This window comes from Hirundo rustica, chromosome 4 (genome assembly GCF_015227805.2).
Source record: "Hirundo rustica isolate bHirRus1 chromosome 4, bHirRus1.pri.v3, whole genome shotgun sequence".
NCBI classification, from domain to species: Eukaryota; Metazoa; Chordata; class Aves; order Passeriformes; family Hirundinidae; genus Hirundo; species Hirundo rustica.
In genome coordinates, this window is record NC_053453.1 from 22,490,077 (window position 1) to 22,512,692 (window position 22,616).

Genomic DNA, 22,616 nt, shown 5'->3' on the forward strand with positions numbered 1-22,616 from the left:
TGTGTTGACATGGTCATGGCAAGTATAGGCAAATCAAAGCAGCAATCTGTAGAGTTTTTCCCTGTTCTAGACAAGAGAAGCTTTTTCTTTTGTTTTAAATTGTCTTTGTGGCTTTAAAGCCAAAAGATGAGATAATTTATCTTAAATCAGCTCCCAGCTACAGTTTAATCTATTGCAATAATTAACAGTGAGTTGTTTCACCACCATCCCTTTTTATGAAACTTGAAGAGTTTACAGTTACCAAGTCCTGATACCCATCTGTCAGAAACTCGTGCTTAGTCTGGTCTTCTCCATCCAGCTGTTGATAAAGGACAGCAAATCTCTCAATTGTGGTGTCGTATACAACACGAGGTCTTTCCCATGTAACAAGAAGACTAGTATAATTCTTTGGATCAGATTGAACATTTTCAGGTTCTGAGCTGCAAACTGGAAGAAAGAAAAGAGGAAAGAATACGGTCTCTATTAAATAGTACAAGTAACTCTGCTAAAATCTTGATACACCTCCTGAGAATACTGATGAAAATCTGTTTGTGTGCCTCAGTTTTAGCTTTCTACTAAAATATTTGAAACATCATGCCATTATAAACAGAACCAGTATTTTAACACTAGATTTTCCAAAAGCAAGTAAAGTTGAGGACTCAGTCTCCTCTCCCTGCCTCTTATACCATATCTTGTAAAATATTAGTATCCAGTTCCTAAGAAAAAAAAATATAAATGATAAAACATAAAGAGTCTTATATCTGTCCTGGGAATAAAAAAAATCTCAACAAGTCTGTCTTTATGGCTCTCAAAGTAGCACTAGAAAAGCTGCATACTCTGACACTAGCTATAATTGACCAATCCACAGTAGATTGTTTTTAATAGTTAAAGGTAAACCTGTCACCTGAATTTCCCCTCAAGGCGGTTTGAATCTTTTTATAGTACTTAAGAGAGAAAAGACAAATAAGAAGAATCTAAGTATTACATTAGCAGTAGTCATTTCATGTTATTATATTTTAAAGCTTGTTATTTTTAGCTTGACTTTTGCAAAAGCAAATTACACAGTCATTCCCTGTTTGGAATAAATGAGGAAACATTTTTTACATCTCATAATGTGCTTAGAGCAATATATGAGCACCTGGAAAAAGCAAGCAAAAAACCTATTCAGGTAACTAAGAAAACAAGAACAAATCCTTTGGAGTTCTCTAAAAAGAGGCAAGCATCAAGCCGCCTCAGCGTTTTGGGGGACAATGCTGCATTTTGAAAGACAAGTCCTTCAGCTTTGCATTTTGCCACATGAACACAAGGGGACACTCAAGCCTCGTCAAAATATTTGTCAAAAGAATTTCTCCCGTTCCCCCGGGAAAGCGGGCAGCTCTGAGCAGCTTCTGTCTGAGCTAGTCAATGGAAAATAAGCAGCCAGGCTTTTTTTCAAATTTTTGTGTTTGCGTGTGTATGCTAATAGTAGAGGCAGTGTTAGTCTGTGTAATTTAGGCAAATTCCATTGCCAGGTTTTAAATCTACTGTGTTATATAACTGATACACCATTTTATTAATTACACTTAATTATTTTAATTGATGCAAAAGAAGAGCAAATTAAAAAAAAAATCTTATATTGTGTCTATTCCATTCCATTCCTAAAATTTGTCATTCCTCCCCATTTCCACCAGATGGCAAGGAGAAATTAGACCAGCAAAGACGATTCCCTTCTCAATTCTGAATGTTAAGACAGGTGATTTAAACAGATTGCATTCTTTTTCAATGAATCCAAAGACTCCTCAGCCATTTATTTTCAAAGGTGTTTAAAATTCTTGTCAAAATTATTTTTTATAAGGTACAAGGTTGGTGCTTCCAGTGCTATTTCTTTGTTTTCTTCTATTAGTTCTATAAATAGTTCTATTTTTTCCCAAGGAAGAAGTCTTCCTTTTTGTTCTCCTCCTTTTGGTATTCGTCTCAGCAATGACTATATTATCACATGACAATCATCTACATATTATTTCACCTCCATTTCTTCCTAAAATGTTTTCTCTTGCCCTTCTTCTGATGTCACTTCATAAATTACCCTGTTGATACCCTTTCTTTCCTATCAGTCAGAAACACAGAAGTACTTTATGCTGCCCTTTCCCATTTTCCTTCTCCAGAGACTAGAAAAAGAAAGGAGACCACATGATAACTTACCTAATTAAGTACTTCTGCTGTGATATCGACTTTTAGAAAATCTGAGCAAAGAGACTGCAAGAAAGGGAGTTCTTGAGTCTGTTACTAGTCTGAAGCCACAAATATTAAACTGGATTACAAGTCACAAGCAGCAAAATACAAAATAGCAAAAAATTCACAGGAAGTCAGAGGCATACTCAACCCTGTGCTAGACTTGAATCCAAGTCTCTGATTTCTCCCAGGTTCTGGTTTTGCATATCACATCATGTCATGGTAATGCGTCTATCTTTTCTTATTCTTCTGTGGAATAAAATGCTACCTATGTAACTTAGGAAATTTTCCTCTAAACTTAATTGCATCATGGGGAACCACTGGGGTACGTCAGCCAAACCATTACCAAAAACTGCCTGGGCTATGCTTTTGACCAGACAACCTTTAGAAGCTGCCCAAATTTGGTTTTATTTCCTGCACATTTGTTGCTTTCTTCTACTTTTAGTTAAATCTATGCTTGAGATTATCTTTTTAATTCAGCTTTTCAATTGTTGAAGCCATCAAATCAATTCATTTACATTCAGCTATTCAGGGGCTTTGTAGATCCCTGACAGTGTCTGGCAAAAGGCAAACTTTTTTTATATTCCAGATCTACACTCTCTCTGTAATGGAGGTGGAGCAGCACAGCAGATGTGTGCTGGGTCAACCTTGGCTGGCCACCAGGTGCCCCACCAAGCACTTCCCCACTCCCTCTCCTCAGCAGGGCAGGGGAAGAAAGTAAGATGAAAAAGGGTCAAGATGGGTCAAGACAAAGTCAGAGATAGCTCGCCAACCACCATCATGGGCAAAACAGACTTTGGGAAGTCTATCACAAATAAAAATAGATTAGGATAGTGAGAAACAAAAGCAAAACTACAAAATCTCCCCACCCTTTCCCTCTTCTCAGGCTCACCTTCATTCCTGATTCTTAAACCTCCCCACTCCCAGTGGCACAAGGGAATATGGAATGGGAATTGTGGTCAGCTTATAACACTTTGCCACTCCTTCCTCATGCTGTTCCTCTGCTCCAGTGTGGGGTCCCATCCTGTGGGACAGTCTCTCATGAATTTTTCCAGCCTCTGTACAGTCTTTTGGGAACAGACTGCTACACTGTGGGTCCTCACTAGGCTCAGAGACTTGACAGATAATCTGCTCCTGCATGGGTTCCTCTCCACAAGCCACAGCCAGGAGACCGCTCCGGCACAGCGTCTCCACAGTCTGCCACAGGAGACACTGCCTCACCATAATTTTCATCATGGGCTGCATGGAATCTCTGCTGCGCTACTGGAGCGACTCCTCCCCTTCTTCCTTCTCTCACCTGGGTGTGAGAGAGCTGTTTCTCACGTTTCCCTCACTCTCACTGCTGTGCAGCTTTGTTTTCCCAGAGGCGCTGCCGCAGCGGCTCCCAGTGCCCTGAGACGGGTGGGTTGGAGGCAGCTGGAACTGTCTGTGTCTGACTGGGGCCAGCCTCGGGCTCTCCTCACAGAGGCCCCCCTGTACCCACCGCTGCCAGCGCCTGGGCACCTGCACCCCACACAGCGTGTCAGTGAAAGCGTCCCACACAGGTCTGGCAATCTGGGAATTCGCAAGGAATCACGTAGACTGAGGAACGTGAAAGGGGAACGCACGAGTCCTGACTCCGTGTCTCACAAGAGAATGCAACCAAGACAGCTGCTGAACTTTGCGTGGTTGTATTTCTCGTGGGAAAACAGGCTGACTAATACTTTTTATCAATATATATTGTCAGTCTTGAATTTTAAGAACCCATTGTTTTTTATACCTAACTAAATCCAGGAAGATTTAAGAGTTAGGTTTCAGACCTTATTCCCAGGGCCTTACCAGAAGGGTGGAGTGGATGGAAAATCGCCCAATGTGCCCAGCAGCCGCTACAATGGTTCTCAGGTTTACAGGAATATATAATGATTTTTATTATAAATGGATTTGCATGCCAGCTGAGGTTGGTGGAGATTAAGCACTACAATTTCAAAACACTTTTTTTAGGTGAATCCTCAAGTATGACTGTAAGGATTAGCTATTTTAATCTTCTTAAATTGCTACATACGTATCACATAGGGAAATTACATATATTACTAGGCAGGTTTGGGGAATGAAGCATCTCCCACACCCTTAGTAGGACTGTGCTTGTACACCAAAAATGTTGGGGATGTCACTGTGAGAAAATTGCTGAATATATTTTGAAAATTCCTGAAATTACTTTATAATGAAATACAAAGATTCTTATAGCTTTTCTAAGAAAATTTAGTTCTACTTAAGAAATGTCATGTATTAATTACAGCAATAAATCAAGCATTTAATCCTACTGCCTAATGAGAATCTACACTGAACGCAACAGGAGAAAATTGGGATTTCACAACACAAAATAATTCTTCATTTATCTACCTGAGTAATAATCAGTCTTGGCATTTCTCACACATCCTCTAAAGGGATTAAAAAGATTAGGTTTTTTTGTGTTGACTAGTATGCAATATTAAACACAAATAAGCCTACTGACTCTTAGGGACTTTGGCATTCATGTTACAGCTCTTACATCTGAACATTTAAGTTTAATGACTCCTTGGGCTTTTAAATTTCATTTATCTTATAATGGAGGTGAAAATATAAACACTTCTCTAATGTTCTACTTTAAACAAATCCTATAGTTGCATTTGTGTGCGCCTATATATGTGTGATCACATAAATATGTACATGTATGAAACCACACTTCTTATCTATAGCCTCTGCTTAAGTCATCTGCTTATGTCTAATTAAACACAGTTCAGTGAAAATGAGTTAAAGAATCTACAGGTATTCCCATACAAGTAGCAACATAGTGCTTGCAGTTTAGATGTTTCCTATATATTCTTTTGTGCTTGTTAGTACAGCAGTCATTGATGACTTCATCATCTTCTTTAGTGAGAAATCTTGTTTCCTATTACATAATGTACTATTTTGGTCACATAACCCTCACAAACTTCCCTGGAGTTTTAGGTAAGACTTAGAACAGAATCTGGCTTCTGGAATTCTCTCCATCTATCACTTTCTAAGCAAACTACATGAAATTAATTTGGTGACATCACTTCAGTCTCTGTTGAAAAAGCATCCACATTACATGATAAAGAACCAAACAGGTTTGTAAAACAAAATACTTTCGCAGTCTCTAAAAAGGCAGCTTTGCTGAAGTCTGAAACACACTAAAAGGGCAGTGTAAGGAAGCTTGAGCTGATGTGATCTTCACTGAATGCTTGGTCAAGACAAGCATTTAATTTTCCACTCCATTTAATCTGACATGTTTTATGATTGCCTTTTTTATTTTTATCTGAAGAGATAGATTTATGACTAAGAACACAATATGCTACTTTCTACACAATTTAAAATGAGTAACTTCATACTTGGATGAATCTTTTACTGAAAAATGTCTTTTAATTTATGAATAGAGGAATGACTATTCAGTAAGTACCTGCTTCATGAATTTCTTCTTGTCCAGTGTAAGAGGAAAACACTTGCCCGAAGAACTTATATTGCTGTTCTCTGAAGTTGTTTTGCAGGTAGTCCATCAGCATAACATAGCCAGACTGCTGCATTGTAAGCACCTCACAGAATACAGCTAACTAGAAGACAAGGAAGAAAAAAGAAGTTGGAAGTCATAAAAATTGACCAAATTCTGCTAATAGGCAAAAACTGTGGGGAAAAGATGTTGGATAAAGTCTCACAGCTGAGTTATCCTGCACGGCACTGAACTTTTGTTTTTCTATACTATCAATATATCTAATGGCTTACTCCACAAGTATTTTTCAACCACACTGCTGTTGGAGCTATGCTCAGTGCAGCATCACCATGTGGCTGGGGGAATATCCAAAAAGTGTTTGGTACTCCTCTTTATCTGAACTCTAATTTCAGGCAGCCTGGAATATTTTCTTACCCTATTTTACGACAAGAAACTGCTCAGATTCTAGTACTAAACCATAAAAAAGCTAAAAGTTAACACAATTAATACATACGGTTTCAAATTTAACGGCTGCATGAAAAACTTCTAACTAGATAAAAGAAAAGCTTTGTTGTTGGGCTGGCAATGAATGCCATGGGATTCTACCATATACATGGCAGTTGCTTTTCTTTGGTATTAGGTATAATTGTTTGGTTTTACTACATTAAACAAATTACCTGGTTTTCAGAAATACTTATGGTATCTTTAAACACAATCCATTCAACTGTTTCAGAGCATGGAGGAGCCGATAGAGACCCATTATAAGTGTAGTATTTGTCTGTTGCATTTGGCAAGAGATTCATCAGAATAAATGGTTCTAAGGCGGCCTGTTTTCCTGAAAAAATAAAAAATAAAAAGAGTCAGATGCTAGAGAAGCAGTTTGTAAATACAAATCACACCCTCCCAAAGAACTACCATTACAGGAATCTGTAAATTTAGAGGCTTTTCAAAATTTAATCTCTAGAGAGACTAGCATATAACTAAATCATGAAGTCTTCTATTTAGTTTAAAAAAGTATAGATCAAACCCACCTTCATTTACTTGGGAAGGTGTAATAAATTACTCCAGTAACAAATAGAGTAATTTTAGTATATTGATTCTTATGAATTTTTTTCCCTGTAAGCTTATGTGCAAGGTGCCAAACCTTTGTCTCACTCTTGAATTTCAGAGAAAAAAAGTTTGTTAAATCTTTGTTCTAGGTCTTTAGGCTTTAAACTCTCTCCCAAATTTAATTAAGTTGTTGAGTTTTTTGCAGGATCCAAACTGCTTCAGAAAATCACTGCCTGGGGAACTGTTGCCATATTAGACCTGAGGGTTAATATTGCTCATGACTGCAGAAGCAGAATTTCTGTGGATCAGGATTCTTTTTTAAATGCTGATAATATAGTGAAAAACTGTAACAGCTTTACACAAATTATCAAACAATGCAAAGACCTCCTCCAGGAGTATACATTCTGTGAAAATAATCTTTCAGACCAGCAGTTTACTGGGTACCTTGCCAGCTGGGAGTAAGTGTGAGGGATTGCTGGAAGTCCATCCACAGAAAGCTAAGTGTGTTCTGGCATGGCAGTAGGGTCCAGCAATGGAAATTGGCATAAATGGTAACAACTTCAGCAAGGCAGAATTTTCAGTCTGTGCCATTTATCTGATTCACTGTCTGGTGCATCCAAAATAATGCTGCTTTTCACACCTTGCAATAGTGTAGATCCTTATCCAGCTTATTTCAATCTAAGGTTACTAATTTCAAGTTCCTCCCTAACTGATAAGTATTTTCTAATGAATGTCAAATTAATTTTCAGATTCTGCATGAACTTATACTTTTCTTATGTTGAAGCATAACATAATATATATAACATAAGCATGAACTTATGTTATTCTCCAGCCTTATACAGATTTCTGACCTGTCATTGTCTTCAAAATTCCTTACAAATTTGGTGAGAGCAGCAAATTGCATTAACAGTTGATTACAAGGGATTGATGCTTTTCTTCTCTGCAGTGACTTCTCTACTGAGAAGAAGTTTTAAGAGCTCAGTCTTCCCCTCTGTGTCATTCATGTATCATGGCAGATACATCAAGAGGGAACATTTAGCAGTGTTGAGCAAAGCACACGCTTCCATTTCTCCTGTCAAAATGCTAATCAGCTTTCAGACAGAAGCCATCACTGCTATCTGGTATGTGTCTAGCTAACACATTCATCCCTCAGCAAAAATTAAGTCCATTTTATATAGATTAGGACATGAAACTTCTCATTCATAACAAGAATCTTGCCACATATTTCACAGCTTTGGATTTTAGAATACCCTTCAATGAGACTGACAGCCTAGATTCTCAAAATCAAACACCTACAAAGAATGATGAAAAACAGAGTCTAGAAGGCACGGGAGTGCTCTTCTGCAGAACTTGAGAACTCAGCAGCTGTGATTTAAATAAGCACAGCACAGATATGACTGACAACGACAATTAACGGACAAGGAGAGATTGTGTGCTTTTCTTCAGAAGAAACCACTTGATTTAGTCATGACCTGAATTTCCTGAGCTTATCTGTGTTCTATTCAGGAAAATTGTATTCTAAGCATTGTTGAAGTGCCACATAGTGGCCGTATCTTGAATTTTGCTGCTGATAGTTTTACAGCTCCTTCCAAGGCTGTAGGATAGCATGTCTTGATGAGTGTACTAGTTCTCCTTTTTGTTTCACAGCAGATGATACACAAAAGTAATGAATCTTAACTACTTATGAAAGGTGTTCCCTTTTACATTTGTTGAATAGTGTTTGTTTTCCAGAGGAAAAATAAAATCTTGATTGCAGCGTCACACTTTTGAAGCTTTTAAAACTGCTTTTTACATTCAAGTACATAAAGGAAGACTGAGACAAGGCTCCCTAAAGTCATGGACAAGATGTAAGACTATATCCCTGTTCAAGACGGTGCTCATTCATATTTATTCTTCTGCAAAGACACCATGACACTGAGTTAGAAACATAGCCCAGATCTCTTCATGTACCACACTGAAGTTCATAGGTCCCTATTAGCAACTACTACCAATACATTTGGACTATTTTGGATTTACACAGGAGCTAATGAAAAAAATTCTCTCCTCTGAGTCTACTGAACACTGACAGTCTCACTCCAGCAAGACCCTTCTTTGATAGTTACAACAGTCTTCTTACCTGGCTTCCAACCAGATATAAAAAACTTGACATGTATGATTAAGAAGACTTACATAATAAATCAGATTTATCTGGATTTAGTATTTAAATAGTTACATTTTCTCATGATAGGTATATTTATTCATTTACACTTCTGTTGTTACAAATATTCTTGGGGTAAATTAATCAGAGAAACATGAAATATCTCAGGTTGGAAGAAATATATGAGGATTATTAAGTCCAACTCCTTGCTCCTCACAGTACTGCCTAATACTAAATAACATGACTAAGAGCAACATCCAGATGCTTGGTGCCATGACCACTCACTTCTCTGGGGAGCCTGTTCCAGTCATAGATCACCATCTCAGTGAAGGGCCTTTTCTAATGCCCAGTCTGAACTTCTGACACAGCTTCATCCCATTTCCTCATGTCCTATCACTGGTCACCACAGAGATCAGCAAATGCTTCTCTGTTGCCCCACTTAAAGAAGCTGTTGACTGTGATAAGGCACACTTCTCCAAGCTGAACAAAGTGAGCTCAGACACTCCTTGTCTTCAAGACCTTTCACAATCTTGGTTGCCCTTCTCTGGATGCCCATTTTACATTGTGGCATCCAGAACTGCCCCCAGCCCTGGAGGTGAGGCTGCCCCAGTGCAGAGCAGAGCAGAGCAGGACAATCCCCCCCCTTGCCTGGCTGGTGATGCTGTGCCTGATGCACCCCAGGACACCGGCGGCCCTCCTGGCTGCCAGGGCACTGCTGACACAGATTCAACTTCCCATTAAACCAAACCCAAAATCTTTTTTCAAAGTGGTGCCCTTCAGACTCTCACTCCCTGATTTGTATATATTACTTCAGGATTATTCTTCCCCAGAAGCAGAATATGGCACTTGATTATGTTAGATTTCATGTGGTTGGTGATTGTCCAGTTCTCGTCTATCCAGATGACTTCTGTAATTTCTAACAAAATAGACATGACTGAGCAATACAGAACTGTGCTCCTCAATGTCTTAAAGGTTTCATAATCACACTGAAGTGGAATTTATTTAATCAGTAATCAATGAAACACGGAGGCAAACTTACCAAAACGACTAACACTATCTACTCCATTAATGATTGGATTATAATCTGGATTATCTTCTAGTCCAATCTGTTAAAAAGAAATTGCATATTTTAACATTATAAGCTTCACAAAAAGAAACTATAGTTATATGTAAGAAAAGAAAGTATAGAAGTTATAGTTTACCACCAAAATTACAGATTATTTAAAGCCAAACAAACTTATTTTGCCCATTTGCTGTTCTGCAAGAATAAATTAGAAAGATACATGCAATTTTTTAACTCAGTGATCACACATTGGAACCAGTTAAATTCAGTTTGAACATCTGCTGTGTTTCAAGGCTTATTAAATGACACAAAGATATTTTGTTTACCTCAAACAAAATTGATAAAGCTCTTAACTTTCCACTTCCTTTAACTGCTTCTTCAAAATCTGTAAACCGATCTGCATCATAGCAATAGATTTGCATCTGCAATTAAAAATATATTCAAATGTTATGTATAAAAATTTTGTAAAAGTTAAGCAATACAATTATTTATATTCCCATTTGGGGGGAAAAAATCCAACCAAAAAAATTAAAACAAATATAGGGATATTTTACCTATCTCGTTTGTGTTACCTGAGGATGCAGGATATAATTCATCAACAATTAGCTACGTAAAAACAACCATTCCTGGAAAACTATTACAGATTCAGGAATTACCCTTTCAAGGAGCAGAGTGCTTTTCATGGATAATACAGTAAGCTGAGATAACTGGACACCTATCTAGAGTACCTGGTGAAATGAGTATTTGCATCAGTGATAAAACATGAATAATACGTCAAGATGTCCCTACTACATCTGCCTTGCAGTAAGTGTAGAAAAGCATCAGTAATATAAGATTACCAGGGACTTTGAGCCCACAACTGACTGCTGTCATACGCACTGGTCTTGTTCCACCTCTTTTTCTCCAGATGCAGCTGGGAAATCTTCTCTGGTGCTAGGTGACCAACATGTTTCAGGGAGTGACCTGCTCCTACCAGCTTTCTATGAGACGATGATGGAAGAGAATATCTCTGTGATGCCTTGTCAGGAGAGATGCAGTGTGATTGGGAATTTTTAAGTGGCTAGTGAGGTAAAAGAAATTACACTGTCCAAGGACTGCTCCCAGCTTATCATTTCTTCCACATATATAGGCCAGCCCTGTCACTGTTGCTTTGCTTTTCATAGAAGTTGAAAATGCTTGGAATGAGGAACAGCAGAGTTACCTGCCACAACTGCCTCTTTTTAACTGGGAAATGACACAATGCCATGTTGAGGGAAGAGAGTTTGGCCTTTGTGCATCCCAGGAAGAGCTGCTCCCCTCCTCCACCCCACTCCCATGCTGCTGCAACCCATTCTGCCAAACCATCCATGGGACACTGGCCTGGCTGCATATCAATGTGGCTGCACCGAGAAACTGCTCACATAGCTCTTGGCACACCACTGCCAGCTCTGGCCAGCCCAGCAACGTGGGCCACGCTTCGTATCTGTAAGGCCCAGCAGCTCCCATGGGCTCTCAGCAAAGCCCTGACTTTGAGAAGGCCACTTACACTTTAAACAATTACCTGATGTGGAATATGATAGGCCAAATTTGTAGGAGCTTAACATTTGGTGGGAGCTTTGTCCGATTAGGGGAACTGACATCTATTATCATTTTAGAAGATGGGAAAAATGAAGTTTCAACATTCTCAACATCCCACTAACACATTACACAGCCCCTCTAAAATGCATCATTTATTCATAATTTGGGTTTAAGTGGAAGATTATATTTGCAAATAGACTTAAGAGACAAACAAAGGAATTTTGTAGAACAGTAATGTCGCAGAATGTCATATTGTTGAAATCATCAAATCAATTCTATACCTCAAGAGGAAATTTTTGTCCTTCTAGACTATGTTCTGATCCATCTGATGATGCGTTGCATTTTCCCCAGTGAAAAGTGATCTTGCTTGCTTTGAATATGGTGTCTAACCCACCTCCACTCACATAATAATCACTTGTCAGGTTAATTTCCACTGAAAAAAATTGAGAAAGGGGAAAAAAAAGAATGTAAATATAAAAGCCAGCCAAGGCATCTACAACTCTCTTATTTCGGTATTAGGTGATAGAAGTTAAATATGATATGCTTATTTCTCTGTATTTCATATGCAATTCAACAGGAAATGGTTACTTAAACTAAGTAACAAGTGTGGTAATTCACTATTAGCATGGAGAATATGTTTCATTTCATGCTATAATTCATAAAATAGTAATTTAATGAAGTGCACTTGGTTTCCTGTTATCTGAAACTAACACAGAACTACACTCAAAAGCTCAGAAAGCTGGTCTCGCCACCAACTGGCAGTGTAAGAAAATAAATTCTTGAAGTACATACCTTTCTGAAAGGGTCTGTGTTTCTAACCTGCATTTCTAACAAAAAGGAAAATACACACCTACATTTTTACCACAATTATATATACAAAACATGAGGCAACCTGACAAAAGAATATTTATTCCTATGAGGACTGTCCTGACATAAGACTCCTTAGCTGTGGAGCTGTCTCCCATGGGAATAAGCAATGACAGGCCTTCAGCTGGACATAGCTGTACACAAACTGTAGATGGGACAGAGCATTTGTTTTCTGGAGAGAATGAGCAGGATGGAATAGACTGAAACCCCACATTTTGGCTTTCCCATCTCCAGCAACTGTGAACTTCTTGACCTCTTGATAAAACAGCACTAATGGAGCTCATTTTCAATACACTCGTTTCCTCAAAACCTAGGAGACCATTTAAACAAGCTTAGCAGTTCCCCATATAATATCTGGATTGCTGTAAATGAGAAAAAGCTCAGTTCACTTTTCAAACCAATATTTATCTCAGCTGGTAGGGCAGGAGGGTAGTAAGTGATTTTTGTAGTGGTACCTAGGGAGTACATGACAGAAAGAACACAAATTAGGAACAGTGATGCTAAACTGAACTGGACTGAACTGAACTGAACTGAACTAAACCAAAATAAACAAAACTAAACCAAAAAGGCTGATCTAGGGGTTCCACTGGAACTGGTTGAGGGCCAAAGACAGTTTTTAAGAGATGCATTCCTCCACACCTATGCCCAAAACAAGGAACAGTACTTCTAACAAGCAGCTTTTAGTTACTGCTTCCCTGGATTTATAAGAGGTTGTAAAAAGATTTGGCTGACAATTTAGATGACACTGTAAGCTTTTTTATGGCTGGGAACAAAATAAGCACTTGTAGGTATAAATCACTTCTTTCTGAAATGTATTTCTAAGACTGGTAAGACAAATCAGAACACAAAAGCACCTGTTTCTCTTCTTTGACTGTTAGGAGGCGTCTATGTGAGTAATTCAGATGAAAGTTTCTATATTATATGTGTCTATGTGTAGGTGAGATGAATCCCAACCTGAGTTTTTTGTAACTTTAACTCATCCATGAAGTGCTTGCAGATGAGTAGGTAATTTATTCACACTTCTAATAAATCATTTTTGCCTACCCATTACAGACTCTAGATAGATAGTAATAATTACCATAATTTCACAGCAAATGCCAACTTACTGTTTAGATTTAATGATGCGCCCATGATGGGATGATAGTTATGATGTGATTGCCAGGCACATAATTTTTGTGTGATTTGTTTCCTTTAGCTACTGTCATCACTGTTGTTTTGTTTATTTATTTAATAGATAAGTTCAGAATGCACCAGCTAAGTGAAATGAAAATGATCTATTAAAAGTCCTTTAAAAGGCTGGTTGCTTGTCTTATATCACTTTTCAGACCTCTTAACTCCAAACATGAAATCTGATTTTTTTTACCTGTTTTGCCAGTGTTGCGAATGAAAGTATCTTCCAAAGTTTCCTTTTCCCATCCATGGAATTTAAGTTTCTTCAGATTCACATTCACTTGGGTAAGGTCTTCATCTATATTGATTGGTGATTGTTTGGCACCGTTACAGGCAGAATATTTCTTGCCCCAGTTCTTTTGGTTCAAAGTTCCTAGAAATCAAAACATGTGGAGTAAACACATTTAAGTCCAAACCAGCATCCATACATTTTTTATAGTGGTAATGTTAAAACAGTTTGCAATCTGAGATCAGAGTACCTGCCCTTCTTTTACACTTTGTTGCAATATTTAGGACACCTACCACTGGTTCCTACCTTCAGTGTTAAGTCACACCCTGAGCACTCTAGCCATCAACACATACATTCTTAAGAATCTCTAAGGAAAGCATAAAACAACAGCAAAACCCTCATGAACAATGAACATAAAACAAACAAAAAAGCTTTCAGATGAATGGAATCAGCATGCAAAAAACCATGGGAATTGCTGGAAAATCATCCTATCCAAATAACTTTTAATCATGCCAATGTTAATGTTCCTTTTGCCTAATGAAGCCATCTATCCAGTAAAGTTTTTAAATACAAAGAAGCAGTAAGATGTTTTAACCATTTCTTACACAGAAGGGAAAAGGTAAACTGATTTTACCCATGAAAAGGAGAAGAGATGAGTGGAGCTCTGTCTGAGAGCCTGGCTGTATGGCCCAGCTGTGCCTGTGGAGGGCTGTGCACTCCCACTCCAGCCATCTGCTCCCTCTGCAGCTGCCCGGCAGAGAGGAGCTCCTGCGCTGCAGCAAGCGCTTCTCCAGGGCGCAGGGGCGGTGTGGCGTTTCACTGGGGCCAGTCCAGACACAAAAGAGGGACACAGACAGCACGTCCTTCACCAAAGCCGTCATTATTTTCAAGAAATGCCCAAGTATTCCGCAGTATTTGTGTGTATCAGTATTTGCAGCAGCTCTGACAGGCTTTTGTTTATATAACATACTAATATAAATGGAACTGTATTTTGTGTATGATAATGTGTTCAAAAACATAGATTTTTTTTTCATGACAGGGAATTCTGGAAACACTTCAAAATGCTAATTAGAAACAAGAGTTAATGACATAGATGTAAGAAAATCGCATTACTTCAGTTGACTTCCCACTTACTAGTATTAAGAACTAATTTTAGTGTATGCAGTGCAACATATTTGAATTCTACTAGATATGTTGAAATAAACCAAGGCTAATCCACAGGCCAGTATGTCACATTAAGTCTGTCAGTGAAGATTTGCTATCTTGTACTCCAGGCAAGGACAGTTCTCATATTGCACTCAGAAAACTCATAGAGGGAAGAAGATATGCAGGCAGTCCTGTAACCATGACAATAGGCAGTAATACAAGATGCTCACCTGGATAGCCAGCTAGAAACAAACCTGAACTAAATTATTGAACAAGTATAAGTCAATCGAGTTACCAGTATCGCCTTGCTGCATCAGATTTACTGCAAATGTTATACAAACACATCTACTGCCTGCAAAGAGCAAGAGAAGAAACTGGCAGGCACAAAATTCAAACAACCTGAAGGGAGTTCAAGCCACAGGCTTAAAAATGTCAGCAACCTACAGGTGGGGAGTTGAGCCCTGACCAAGCAAGCACTGATCTCATTGGAAATTCAGCTTACACTGGGTAAGCTGAATTTCAGCTCCTCCTCAAGTCAGAATTGTCCTGGACTTTCATTGTCAGTTATAATTTATAACCTGGAAAAATAATGCAATATCCTGATTCGTAACGTACTTTCACAAGAAAAGAGTGGCTAATATTTCATCTCTTTCAAAAATGTCTCTTAAGAAATTCTGAGCTCAAGTCAACCAACACTTGGATATTAATCTGCTCAGTTCTTATATAGTGAATTTTCTAAAAAATATTGAAGGCTTTTAACATCAAGGACATTTTTTTTAAAATATAAATTAGAATAGTTAACTTTTAGACAGAAAAGCCTCCAAATAGGGTCAGAAAGGACAGAAATAACAAGTTTCAGCTTCTTCTGTGCATCATTGCAAACAGGCTCCTATTTCCAGGTCTTATTTCAGACGGCTCAGTGACTTTCCAAGCTGCAGGAAACTCTTTAAAGCTCTCTCTGGCATATTTCTGCCAGTTTGGGTTGACATGGCTGCCCACGGTCATCCCTTGGAGTTAAGCTGCAGTCCCTACTCCATGCTCTATTTCTTTTGCTCCTTTTGCCAAGTCCTGCAGCTGCTCCAAGGCAGTAGAAATCTCTATTCTCTTTTCACTGACATATCCAATCCTGTGGCTCACCTGCAGTCGCTCCTTCAGAACACCATATGTTTTTTCATTTTTTCCGACATGTATTTCTGTTTTTCTGCTCTTCTAATCAATGACATTAGAACTGACTAAAACTACTACTCTTTCCTTTTCCCACTACAGTGCTTTTGGGAAATTTCTTCCATGATTCTTTTGATGAGAGACATTGCATTTTTCATCCTGTCTTTAAATTCTCTGCTGCGTATGGTTATACTCAATAAAAACAAGTAAATTAAAACTGGAGAAACTATAATCTCTTTTCAACTTCCATAGTTTTGTATTTTGTGGTTTTTTACATAGAATTCAAGTTCTTCAACTTGGTAGTCATTACTTGTGGCTCAGTGTGTAATAAAGTCCTAACATGCATCTTGTGATAAAATTTGCAATCTTTGCTCATCCCAGAAGACAGCGTGTAGCTGTAGTATTGATAAAAACCTATGGAATAAAATGTACAGGAAATCAATGCAGTGTCTCATCTGGGGCAGGAACAAGGGGAATCCCCTAAGGAATGGGGTCTGAGAAGGAATGGAGAACTGGAGTCTTGTCATGATGACCTAAATTGCATTTGAGCAGTATTATACATGTTTATGCATGAATTCCACAAACGCTGGAGCAGATATTGGGTGTGGATATTAGCAAATAGTGCTGAAGAATATGAGTAGCTTTATAGAGGGAAACAATTGAGGTTGAGGACCAGATGTCCATACCAGATGTTTTTCAGAAGGTTTTTACCTCAGTCTAGCTCTGTCTCATCCCAAGGGCTGACTGCCCATTGGCTGCCGAAGGGTATAAGGATCTCCCCTGCAACAAAATTCCTGTTTGGTACCAGCTAAGATGAACCCATGCCACACACTGTGAGACAACTCTACCTTGAAAACCAAAGCTCAGTAAGTGGGGTGCAGACAGGGGATTTGCTTCAAAAGTCCACTCCTGACCTGAACTAAAATGTTAATGTAAAATGCATCTGGTGTAGGCAGCAGGTGGTGGAACTGCTGCAGTTTACATAACTTGCTGAAAGCCAAAGTAAAAGTAAATGAACTGAATGTTTTTAAACAAGAGCAGATTGTTTTACTATAGGTGTTATGATGGAAATCATAAATCAAAGCTGTGCCAGCCATTTTGAAAAACATTGATGAAACTGAGCTTTGAAAATGAATTCTCCCAAACTGTGCTTTGGAAATCTGAGGAGAACAAAAATATGCACAACCTATCTTCAAGAGTGCACAGAGGAAGAATGTTTGTCAAAGGTGTCAGACCTGAAAAAGTAACTAGCAATTCACAAAGAATGGAAATAAAACTAATCAAAGTAGATTAAATGGAGGTCTGCCTATACCATAACCTTTACCTTGTCCAGGGCAGAATATCTGAAGAAAATTTTCCTAGCCTTTCTTGCTATGAAATGTTCATATCTAACTCTGCTCCTCAACCTTAGTCCCTATGACTCCACTTCTACAATGAGCATCCAGTTCTCCTTTTGGCTTCTACTTCAAGTCTCATTGAATAAAAGAAATAGATGTGCTGGAGTATGTCCAGAGAAGGGCAACAGAGCAGATGAAGGGTTTGGAGTCCAGATCTCATAAGGAGCAGATGAGAGAGCTGGGGCTGTTTAGCATGGAGAAAAGCAGGCTCAGGGAAGACATTTACTGAAATGGATGTGAATCTTAGGGTTTATTTTATGGATAAAAGACAGCAGAAAAGAGAGTTGGATTATTCACCTCTACTTAATTTCTTTCTCCATTTTTCATCAGCATTTGCTTATATGATGTTAAAATTACTTCTATAAATATAGATTGGACACACATAAGAGATTAAAGATAACCCCTCTGTGTGGACTGTTAATAATGGATTTTCCTTATCAAAAAATGTTATTGACTTATCACTTTGAACTGTTAAGTGATTTCAATTATATATTTTTAGCAAACCTGTATTATCTAAGACATGAAAAACCAGAAATACGGCCACAGAAAGATATTTGTACTCACATGAGGTCAAAGCTTAAATTTAGATGCCAAATCAATATTGCTCTGTACTTCAAAATATAGAGTTATTGTACCAAAAGTTGAACAATGCCCACTCTCTAATCCTACAAGGCAAAAGAAGAATTTTAGTTCTCAATCTAGATGAGTACACTACTGGCCCAAAGAGAGAAATTCTGCCAATAAGGGTCTTGGGAAACTTACTATAGCTCATATTCCAAAGGCTAAAACATAACACTTTGCATTCTAGGGAAACATTATCGTCATCAAAAAATGGCTACATATTCACATATTACTGAGTAGAAAGCAATGCTTTTGTGTTATCTTGATTTTCACTGTAAGGGTTTCAGGATTTTGTGGTTTTCCCCTCCAAAAGCCCCAACTACTCCCACAGCCTGATCACGATCAGTCTTGTAAGTTTATAAAAATTCTTAAGATTGGAAAATCCCTGAATTTAATGGATGAAATTACCAGAGAGAGTTCTAACTACAAAGAAGGAGTTTTGGCTTCCAGGTTTGGGCTTAGCCATTTATTATGCCTGTCTCAGTGATGAAGTTGCTTGGAGGTTTTCCAACACTGGATTTCTTGCCAACATCTTGGTCAAGTTTTCAAAAATAAAATTGTACTGGTTTGGTTAAAGAGAGTCAGCCCACAGAGTAAATCCAGAAAAAATTAACAGCACTTAAACCCTCACACTTCAACACTAATAGAGTAACTTGCTTTTAAACAAGCAGAAGTCAAATAATATTTATCCCATGGACTTTTTCTGTCACTTATACAGTGACAAAGAATTCAACACATTTTCTTACTGTAGGGTGTGATAGCTCAAATAAAGCAAACAGAATCAACAGAAATTTCTAGTTGTTTTGCAACCAGATGCATTCATGCAAGCCAAATAATCTAATTTCTTATTCCATTTCGCACCTCATTCATCATTTTTGTATCTAAATAGCAGCTCCCCTAGACTCAATCTTGTGCATCATGTCTACATGCACATAAACACGGATTAACTGTGAGAATACCCTGAAAGATGGCACAGCACTAACCTGCATTCAGCTGAACCCTATCATGTTAATCTTTCCTGCTCCTCATTTGAAATAACCTAGACTACTTACCTCTTATTAAAACCTGTCATCAAAATGTGTCAGAAAACTACTGATGAAACATTTTGCTATCTTAGACTATGGCTCTTTCTTCCATTTTTGTTTGCTTATTTTTTGAACATAAACTCTACACTTTCTTCATATCTACAGTCAATGACACATTGCTCAATAAAGTGGTCAAAAAACAGTCAAATAAGAAAAAATGTTTTGTTTTTTTTCACTTTATTCCCTGACAGAATAAATGACATTGAGTCATTGAGGTACAGTGGAAACTAATCAGTCCTATTAATACAGTGGCTATCTGGTATTTTTTCTTCCATGGACTCAGTCTGATGATTCATAGTCAGACTAAGTGAATTACAGAGCAAAATGCACAGGAGGATAAATGCCCATGGACAGTTTTCTTTCATAATAGCAACTGTTTGCTGTTCTTTCATTGCCTAAAAGATCTGGCCATTGCCAGCTAGTTAGAAAGTATACAATCAAATACTTCTGTGCTAGAGAAATACAGATTATCACAGATGTTCCATCTGCAGGGCACTCAATGGTCAGCTGTTCAGACATGGAGAAGGATTACGGGAGAATTCCGTCAACCTTCTAAGGTACCTCTTTTCTATTATTCTCATCTCATTGCTGCTGAATCTGCATATAACTGCAGATAGAGAATCATGTAGTTATAGTCAATGAAAACTTACTACATAGTTTTTTATAATTACTGTAGTGTTATGCTCCTAGCCATATTCTTCAACTAAGTATTAAAGAAGGAATTTTAGTAGAGTGCCAAATAAGTAACACATTCTTCTTCCTGCTTTATTTAATTCTTGACAATTTATGAAGCCCTAATTTGAATTCATAACTTTTAACTTTGTTTAAAGGAATTCAGATTGTAGCCGTTATTTTCTTTACCTTCACTAATACTTTAAAGCATGAAACTGAATACAACACTCTTGAGTGACAAGGATCATTTCAAGATCACAAATAACCAGAGCTGAAAACAGAACTGGAATGCATGGAACTTACCCACTTTTAGTCTAAGAAATACGCACCAAGAAACATGGAGTATGGCTTATTTTTATATAACATACACATATTTTAATTAGCTGTCAATGTGACATTTGGTCTCCCACATGAGATTGTTTGGTCTTCCACAAGAAGAGGACTCCCCACCTGTTTTTCATCTGTTTCATGTGCTGCGAGCAGGGGTGGTAGAATAAAATGGGACAATCACAGGCTTTGTTCTCTCAAGCTGCCCCTGATTTGCAACATAAGAGCAACATTTTTCAAACATGGTGTGGCCCCATGAGCAGTTCATCTACACTTCCTAGAAGCAGAGCTTACTCCCAAAACATATGGCTACTGTACATAGAACAAGTGGATGTTTATTGTCTTTCTGTTGGTGAACATGGACATAAATGAAGCTTGTGGTGGTATCTCCCTCTTCCACATATCATGCAAGTATCATTTTATGAGAAATAGATTGGTTGCATATGAAAGAAATTGTGTAAACCCAAATTTTGTACCAATTTTAAACAGGCCTAAAAATGCACTTTAAAGGACTCTCAGCTGGAGCAAAGAAATAGGAAGCTATAATCTACTTCAAGCACAGCATTTAGCACCTGTCTGATAAGTGATAGTTCATGTAGTCCCAGGAGATGAGCAGAATGAAACTCATCTTCAGCAGCAAGAAATCTCATTTTTGCTGGAGTACAGATCACCGTCTAAGTCTAATGACTTGCATTATGGCATTATGTTAGTCTTCACTTTTCTCTCCTCATTACTACAAAGTAGACTCTACTGTATTTCAGAAATTATCTTGCGTGACAGAGCCAGGCACTTCATAAAGAAAAAAAATGCAATGATGAATTTTAGAATGGAGTATATAATCTCCTTCTCAGCTCAGCAGATCTAACCATATTGGCTTTCACTGAGAAAATCAATATAGCCCCCTTTTCTATTGTGGTATGACCTCCCTCCTGTCCTCTTTCTTCTTTCTTTTCCATGCTTTCCCTCTCTTGTCCCTCCCTCTTGAACCATTAAATGTTAACAGGCAGTCTGTTTAGTTTCATACATCCTGTTGTGGTATAGCATAGGGGCACTTTTTCCTGTTATCAAACACATGCATTACTATGTTGCTAACACCTAGGAAAATAACTTGGGTCGGCACAAGCCTATCTAGAAGAATAATACATTTCATAAAGGCCACAGTCATGAGCTCTGATTCAAAGCCTGCTGAATTATAAAAAGAATCCACAAGTAGGTTCTCTGGGCTTTGAATCAGATCTGAGTATATAAAACATCACCATTGAACAGCAGTAGTGGAACTGTGAATGCAAAAGTCCCATAAACTGCCGTCAAAAAGGTCAGCATTGAACTCTGAATAGCAAAAAGCCATTTATTTCAGCTGTAAAGAATAACAAAAAGATCATAAAAAGCAAGGACTAGATGGATATAAACCAAAGCAAGACAAATATAAGTATAAAAGGCTATTGGATTACATCAATGGCCAGGGAGCCCCAGAGGCTTCCTGCAGATAAATTACCCTAATGTCCAAAAGCACATACAAGTAATTCTGGTTCTTTGCTCCCCAGGTTCTCATTTTCACAGTTTCAATTTTTATAAAAATGAAGCTCCTAAATATCTCCAGAAGAACAGAATACCATAGGAAATTTGGATTACTTTTAGCATATTTTAGCAGGATTTTGTATCACACCTCTATGGGAGTTTTAGTACACATTCTGTTAGCATAATGGTAAGGATAAAATGATGTGATGGGCAGAAATTTGTTACGAAGTTTTATATTGAGCTATATGGATTTCTTACACAGAGTCATAGCTTATGCGTGTTATCTACACAATTCCTTTCGTATTTTATTTTCTACTTTAGAAAGACAATTCTAGTTCATAAAATGGCCTTTTTGGCAAGGATTTTTGACTACAATAACTAAAATCTTTAATTCTCTTTCCCTTACCTCCCCAAAATAAAAGAAAATCCTTTGAAAAATGTAAAAAATCAACCCTGTCCTAACATAACAGAAACCTTCCTTTACTAATGGCAAAATTTTATTTGGGCTTAACACAATTTCAGCATTACCATTATGTTTATGTTTTGTTCAAAAACTTTGTACAGATAGTTTCAGCACTGCCATGGCAATGTCAGTGGATGTAGACAACCGTTCCTCGGATAATCCATGTCAAGTTTAAATATTACTATCAATTGATTAGATTTTTTTTTTACATTATCATATCCTCAAAAACACTCTTTATAAACTCTTCCACTGAGAAAAATTTTACCCAGTCCTGATGTGACAACAGCATCACGTAAATTACACAGTAGATATTTCTTTCAAGTACTTTTTGCATAAACAAGTTGTGCAGATCTCTGTTTTTCCTTTACAAATGTATAAAAAATCCTAACCAGTTTTTAAAACCTTGCAGTATTAAGAACTCTCAAAGTCACTTTCAATGCTGAGTAATTATTCTCAAGAGCGCAGAGCTAAAAGCTGTTCAGCAGTAGGTACAATTCACC

The 22,616-nt window shown here is 37.8% G+C and overlaps 1 protein-coding gene across 8 annotated transcripts in view; it reads right to left on the reverse strand.

Moving 5' to 3' along the window:
- PTPRZ1 (protein tyrosine phosphatase receptor type Z1) overlaps positions 1-22,616 on the reverse strand; it is a 140,767-nt gene that overhangs the window by 44,916 nt on the left and 73,235 nt on the right. For all 8 annotated transcript variants that reach the window (XM_040060997.2, XM_040061003.1, XM_040061002.2 and 5 more), the window contains exons 3-9: positions 13,688-13,867; positions 11,739-11,890; positions 10,227-10,322; positions 9,877-9,943; positions 6,328-6,485; positions 5,624-5,774; positions 242-426 (exon numbers count right to left, since the gene is read on the reverse strand). In XM_040060997.2, coding sequence (XP_039916931.1) covers positions 242-426; positions 5,624-5,774; positions 6,328-6,485; positions 9,877-9,943; positions 10,227-10,322; positions 11,739-11,890; positions 13,688-13,867 — 989 coding nt within the window. The remainder of the gene's footprint in view (positions 1-241; positions 427-5,623; positions 5,775-6,327; positions 6,486-9,876; positions 9,944-10,226; positions 10,323-11,738; positions 11,891-13,687; positions 13,868-22,616) is intronic.